This window comes from Lepidochelys kempii, chromosome 1, assembly GCF_965140265.1.
Source record: "Lepidochelys kempii isolate rLepKem1 chromosome 1, rLepKem1.hap2, whole genome shotgun sequence".
In the NCBI taxonomy this organism is placed as follows: Eukaryota; Metazoa; Chordata; order Testudines; family Cheloniidae; genus Lepidochelys; species Lepidochelys kempii.
The window spans coordinates 325486154-325493147 of NC_133256.1; the positions used below are offsets into that span (position 1 = coordinate 325486154).

The 6994-nt window shown below is 49.0% G+C and overlaps 1 protein-coding gene across 1 annotated transcript; it reads left to right on the plus strand.

Moving 5' to 3' along the window:
* The first annotated feature begins 1702 nt into the window (after positions 1 to 1702).
* On the plus strand, positions 1703 to 3044 carry LOC140910793 (uncharacterized). Its single transcript, XM_073342684.1, has 2 exons — positions 1703 to 2225; positions 2896 to 3044. The coding sequence occupies exons 1-2, from the start codon at positions 1703 to 1705 to the stop codon at positions 3042 to 3044; spliced, it is 672 nt and encodes a 223-aa protein (XP_073198785.1).
* The last annotated feature ends 3950 nt before the right edge of the window (positions 3045 to 6994 follow it).

The following is a 6994-nucleotide window of genomic DNA, read 5'->3' on the forward strand; positions in this document are numbered from 1 at the left end:
ATAGTCTTGGATTAAATGCAAGGCACTAAAGTGCTTAATCAAGCTTTATAAGCCTGTAGACCAGATTCATAGCAGTTTCTCCTAGCATAAACCGAGGCGCAGGTAGGCCCTCCTGGGGGAAAGTCTGCCAAGAGAAGGCTGCAGTGGGTCAATCAAGGGGCCCGCAGTACTGTGGCAGAGTGGCAAGAATGGGTAGGGCTCACTGAGTGGAGTGGGGGCCGGGGGGCCAAATTGCAAGCTGATGTAGCGTATCTACTCCAGTAGCAGCCTCTGCTGTTGGAGGTTTCTCTGGAGCACAATGACAGAAACTGAAGTGGTCCTTCGCAGAAAAAACTCCATCTGCCTTCCCTCAGGAAGGAATTCCCCTTCCAGTACCGAGGTCCTCATCAGAGCAGAGAGGATCAATTTGCACTGACTTAGGCCAGGCAGAGTGATTCTAGTTTTTTAATCTTAAAAAATCATTGAACCACCATTAAAATGCAACCACCTCTGAAAGAAATATGGGAACTGTTTAGCAACACACAGTTAAGCTAGGTAATAATCCAGCCCTTTATTCAATTGCAATGACCAGAGTTGATCTGAGGTAATTAGAATGTTATTGCCCAAGTTGGAAACTGGCTTAAATATGAGGTTAAAACCCCCCTACAAAGAGGGACTGAAACACTGTGACCATAGAAGAGGGAGTGTGCCATGTTTTGGCCATTTCTCAAACATTGTCCACTGCTTTGGAAGTTCAGAGATATTATCAGGGCCAGACAAAGTGGGTCCAAAGTGGACTGGTCAAAATACATCACCCCAGTCATAACACTGACCCTTACTCCTGGCTAGGCTCTGACACATTTGACCCTGCCTACGCTATTTTAGCACTTAGGGCTAATCTACACTGGCACCATTAAAGTGCTTTAACGTAGCTTGGGTAGTCACAGCAGAGCGCTGGGAGCGAACTCTCCCAGTGCTCTAAAAAACCCACCTCCACGAGGGGCGCAGCGCCCAGCGCCAGGAGCGCGGCTCCCAGCGCCGGTGCACTGTCTACACTGGCGCTTTACAGAGCTGAAACTTGCTGCGCTCAGGGGGGTGTTTTTTCACACCCCGAGCGAGAGAGGTGCGGTGCTGTAAAGTGCCAGTGTAGACAAGCCCGTAGAAATACACCCAGATAAAATGCTAATGAGCAGAGGAACAAGAAATTTACTTTCTACAAGAGCTCAGTGAAATGGGTGTGTTGACAGAGGGGATATAATCAAATCTATGGGTGTGTCTACACAGGGAATTTAATCAGAAACTCTTTGACATGCCGCAGGTAACTCCCAGTAGCACACATCACACTTAGGGCATGGCTACACTTGCGAGTTACAGCGCATTAAAGCAGCCGGTGCACGCTAACTCACGACGCAGCAACACTGGCCAGGCATGTAGAGCGCTCTGACTCCACGGCTAGCGCGCTGCTGGTACTCCACCTCGGCGAGTGGCATAACGTGTGATGCACCCTGCCGGAGCGCTGTAGCCCCAGTGTGGACGCCCTGGTCTGTCAATGCACACTGATCGGCCTCCAGAAGTGTCCCACAATGCCTGTTCTAGCCACTCTGCTCATCACTTTGAACTCTACTGCCCTGCCCTCAGGTGACCTGCCGTCAGACCCACCCTTTAAATTCTCTGTTTGCTCAGCCAGGCATGGAGTACTCTCAGCGAATCTTTCCAGGTGACCATGTCTCCACGGGCCAGGAGATCCCCAGTATGGAGCAATGGCGAGGTGCTGGACCTCATCAGTGTCTGCGGGGAGGAAGCTATCCAGTCCCAGCTGCGCTCCAGCCGTAGGAATTACGATACCTTTGGGCAGCTATCAAGGGACATGATGGAAAGGGGCCATGACCGGGATGCAGTGCAGTGCAGGGTTAAAGTGAAGGAGCGGCGGAATGCCTACCGCAAAACCCGCGAGGCAAACAGCCGCTCCGGTGCTGCCCCCGTGACCTGCCGTTTTTACAAAAAGCTGGACGCAATACTTGGGGGTGACCCCACCTCCACTCTGAGTATCACCATGGACACTTCAGAGCCCAGTTCAACAAGGCAGGAGGAGGAGGAGCAAAGCGGGAGCGAGGGTGCTGAGGAGGAGGAAGACACCCCAGCATCCCCAGATGCAAGCAGCCAGGAGCTGTTCTCAAGCCAGGAGGACGGTAGCCAGTCACGGCGGCCGGTGCTTGGGGAAGGACAAACACCAGAGGAGGCTCCCGGTAAGTGGCTTTTATTTTGGGAAGGAAGTTATTCGGTGCGGGCTTTTGGGGTGAGGAGGGTTAGGGCTGCATGCATGCCTAGATGCGGAATAGGATGTTGATGTGCTCTCTCACATCATGGTAATCGGCATCAGTGATCTCTTCAAAGGTCTCATCCAGAACTTGGGCAATGCAGTTGTGCAGGTTTTGTGGGAGAGCCCCTGTGGTCCTTGTCCTAGTCAGGCTAACATGTCCACACCACTGTGCCATGAGGGGCGGAAGGACCATTGCTCCACTCAAGCAAGCTGCATATGGGCCAGGGCGGAAGCCGCATTGTAATTGAAAACCCTCCCTTGCTTCCCAGGTCACTCTCAGCAGCGAGATATCTTCCAGGACGAACTCCTCTGGAAAATGTAAGGACAGTGTTCAGTATAGGGGCCCCCTGCAGCTGTTGGCTCTCCCCAAGGTACAGAAACCCAGAGGATAGTACAGCCATGAAACAATCAGTCCCCCTAGACCCTGTGCTTACTCACCATTTTGGGGCTCCCAGTGGTTGTGTGTGCTCGGTTTGGGACAGGCAAATTATGCTATTGTGTAGACTGTGCTTGCCTTCCTTAAGTACAGGGGAATCATTGCTCTGTCTGGTGTGAACAATGCTGCCTCTGTTAAGTGTTGCATTTTGCCTTTACAGATGCAACCTTGAGATCTCAGCCATCCATGTTATCACCGGCTGAGAGTCTGCAAAGAATCAGGAAGAGGCCACGTAGAAGCGAAGAGGACATGCTGCATGAAGTCATGCAACACTCCCTTAATGAAAATCAAAAAGTGCAGGAGTTGTAGGAGAGTGAAAGGAGGGTCCGCCAGCAGAATGCAGATCCCTGGCATCAAAGCACAGAGTGTCTGATAAGCATCATGGAGCGCCAAGTGGACTTGATCCAGGCGCGCGTAGCCATGCAGGCGGAGCACTACCGCACCCAACCCCCACCCCCGCAGCCCTTGTCCCAAAACTCTTTCCCTTGTGCCCCCATGTCACCTCCAACCCACTTTCCCCAACATCTGGGTTCTTATCGCCACCAGTTGCCTCCAACACCTGTAGCTTCACCACCCAGCCCTGAAAACTACAACCCTTACCCACTGCACTCAACCCCCATCACCATGCAGTATAGCCATCCTGAAGTGCAGCACTCATTGCACAGCACTCCAGCCAGGAAGGCTGAGTATGATAACAGGACATATGCACACCTGTGATTGTACTGTTCCCCACCCCACCCCCTTGCCCTTTTTGTTTCCCATGCAGTTGTGTTTCATTTCAATAAATGCATTTTCTTTTCATTAAATGGATTTTTTGGCTTTGAAAACATTCTTTATTATTGCATAACGTAAAAGATACCTTAGCCCAGGAAAGCAACAGGCACTGCAAGTCAGTGTATCATACGTAGCAAACACAGATTCTTACTAACATTGGAACCACTGCACTTCACTCCCATGCAGGGCACCAGACATTACTGGTGGCTTTCAGCCTCAGATTGCTCCCTCAAGGCATCCCTAATCCTTGCAGGCCTGTGCTGGGCCCCTCTAATAGCCCTGCTCTCTGGCTGTTCAAATTCAGCCTCCAGGTGTTGAACCTCCAAGTTCCATGCCTGAGTGAATCTTCTGAACCCTCCATAATATTTGTGAAGGGAAGGGTAACACACGGCTATAACAATGGGGATGCTGTTGTGGGCCAGGTCCAGCTTCCCATATAGAGAGCACCAGCGGCCTTTTAAACAGCCAAAAGCACACTCCACAGTCATTCTGCACCAGCTCAGCCTGTTGTTGAACTGCTCTTTGCTGCTGTCAAGGCTCCCTGTGTAGGGTTTCATGAGCCACAGCATTAAAGGGTAAGCGGAGCCTCCAAGGATCAAAATGGGCATTTCGACTTCCCCATGGTGATCTTCTGGTCTGGGAAAAAAGTCCTGGCTTGCAGCTTCCTGAACAGGCCAGTGTTCCAAAAGATGCATGTGTCATGCACCTTTTTGGGCCAGCCTCCGTTAATGTCAATGAAACGCCCATGGTGATCCACAAGGGCCTGGAGAACCATAGAGAAATAGCCCTTCCGATTAAACGTACTCAGAGGCTAGGTGGGCTGGTGCCAGAATTGGAATGTGTGTGCCATCTATCACCCCTCTGCAGTTAGGTTTCAGAGTAACAGCCGTGTTAGTCTGTATTCGCAAAAAGAAAAGGAGTACTTGTGGCACCTTAGAGACTAACCAATTTATTTGAGCATAAGCTTTCGTGAGCTACAGCATCCAATGAAGTGAGCTGTAGCTCACGAAAGCTTATGCTCAAATAAATTGGTTAGTCTCTAAGGTGCCACAAGTACTCCTTTTCTTTCTGCAGTTAGGGAAATCCATTTGTGCAAAGCCAGCCACAATGTCATGCACGTTACCCGGAGTCATGGTTCTTCTGAGCAGGATGTGATTAATGGCCCTGCAAACTTGCATCAACACGATTCCAACAGTCGACTTCCCCACTCCAAACTGGTTAGTGACCAATTGGTAGCTGTCTGGGAGTTGCCAGCTTCCAGATTGCAATAGCCACCTGCTTCTCCACTGTCAGGGCAGCTCTCAATCTCATGTCCTTGTGCCACAGGGTGGGGATAAGCTCCTCACACAGTCCCATGAAAGTGGCTTTTCTCATCCGAAAGTTCTGCAGCCAGTGCTCGTCATCCCAGACTTGCATGTTGATGTGATCCCACCACTCAGTGCTTGTTTCCCGAGCCCAAAAGCGCTGTTCCACTGTGGTGAGCATGTCTGTGAATGCCACAAGCAATCTCGTGTCGTATTCGTTACTTGCGTCAATATCATCGTCAGAGTCCTCACTGTCACTTTGGATCTTAAGGAGTAACTCGACTGCCAAATGTGATGTGCTGGCGAGACTCGTCAGCATGTTCCTCAGCAATTCAGGCTCCATTCCCACAGACCGAAAGGGAAGACAGAGCATGCAGTACAAAAAACATTGAAAGATTGTGCCAATTGTGGCCGGAAGCAGAGGGATTGCTGGGATGCGAACCGATGCATAACGGGGTATTGGGACAGGACCCAGAATGCCCCACGCACCCCCCCCTCCCTTCCCACAAGGGACAGCGCCAGAATGGGAAGAGGTGCTCTGTGGGATAGCTGCCCACAATGCACAGCTCTCAATGCTGCTGCAAGTGCCGCAAATGTGGCCACGCCAGTGCGCTTGCAGCTGTCAGTGTGGACAGACTGCAGCGCTTTCCCTACTGCGCTCTCCGAAGGCGGGTTTAACTCAAAGTGCTCTACATTTGCAAGTGTAGCCACGCCCTTATAGTGCGCACACAGACTGCCCGTTCCATTTTCATGAACACATGAAGCAGTTTGCTGTGAATGGCGGGCATAGCATTCTCAGGGTATCCCATGATCCTCTGCTTTGCTTTCAAGCTGTGTGCAGCCTGAGATTGCGTTCACTGAATTGTGAGCCGCCAGGTGTGTTCAAACACAGTTTTTTTAACCCCACGTTTCTGCTGTCTCCACCACATACTTCCATTCCGGGTGGGCTCGTGCCATATTCAAATTACAGTCTGCCAGCAGGACAGCAACAATGCTCCATGGTGCCAAGTGTGAATATATAGAGGTTGCTTGGGTTGTATTACAGCAGACAAAGTCGGATGAATCTGGCATTGGACCTCATCGCACACCACCAAGCAGATGATGCAGGAGCAGAATATTCTATGGCAGCAGCAGCAACTCCTCTGGAAGCAGGATGAGGAGGAAGAGGACAGTGTTGAGCTATTTGAATTAGAGGAGCAGCTGCACAGCGTTCAGCGCCATTTCTGGGCCCCATAGGTGTGTGCTGCACATTTCATTAGGGTGTGCACCCAGGAATTTTTTTTTTTAAATGCGAACATTTATTGAATATTCAATCATAAAGGACATTATTTTTTATTCAAACAAACAAAAGAAACTAAAACTTAACTAAAACTTTTTTAAATTAACAACTAAAGTTTACTTAAAAAATACAAACTTAAAAAATAAGACACAAAATACCAAATTTTTGCTGCAGTGATAACCAGGCGTATACAAAAATACAGTCAATTTTCATGATCTTTATCTTTAACCAGATAATGAGCTAACCCAAATTGACCAAAACAGTTTAAGGTTTCTTCATCTTTCTGTCCTAGAGAATGAGACATCGCTCACCAGGTGTTATGGACTTAAATTCCTCAGTCACATCATTGTAATTAACTGACTAAGCCAATACTTGTTCAATGTACAAAATCATGAGTGAGTGGAGGCGCTGTTGGGACATTGTACTTAGTTTGTTTTTTACATGTGCTAGTTTTGAAAAGGCTCTTTCACATGAACAGCTTGTAACAGATAAGACTGCAAAGCATTGAATAGATTTGTAAAAGGCCTGGAACATGGAAGGCCGATCTGATTCCTTTAGCCAATCAAGTCACTCTCCGGTGGTGTTCGTAGTGCTACCTTTAGGAACAGATACATCATAACCGCGAAGCAATCTGACTTCAGCTTCCAACTCATCCAAGGACACTTTAAATTTGTTGGCAATGATTCTCATATTGTTCCTGCCAATGTCTAAGCTCAACAGTTTTCCCAATGCAGTCACAATTTTACAAGTCTCCTGTTCAAATTGCTGGTCAATGCTGGTAATCATTGAGTCTAGGAGTGGGTAAGACGAAGTTATTCTCTCCTGCTCCTCTTTTGTATCAAAGTGATGCTGGGACTCAAACGCATCATCAATACCAGTGGACATTTTTCTCTTCTTAACTG

What these genes read in the sequence shown, in the direction of transcription:
- LOC140910793 (XM_073342684.1), top strand. Translation starts at nt 1,703, where the DNA reads ATGTCTCCACGGGCCAGGAGATCCCCAGTATGGAGCAATGGCGAGGTG. An exon ending in AACACCAGAGGAGGCTCCCG is followed by an intron (nt 2,226 to 2,895) that starts GTAAGTGGCTTT and finishes TTGCCTTTACAG; the next exon opens with ATGCAACCTTGAGATCTCAG.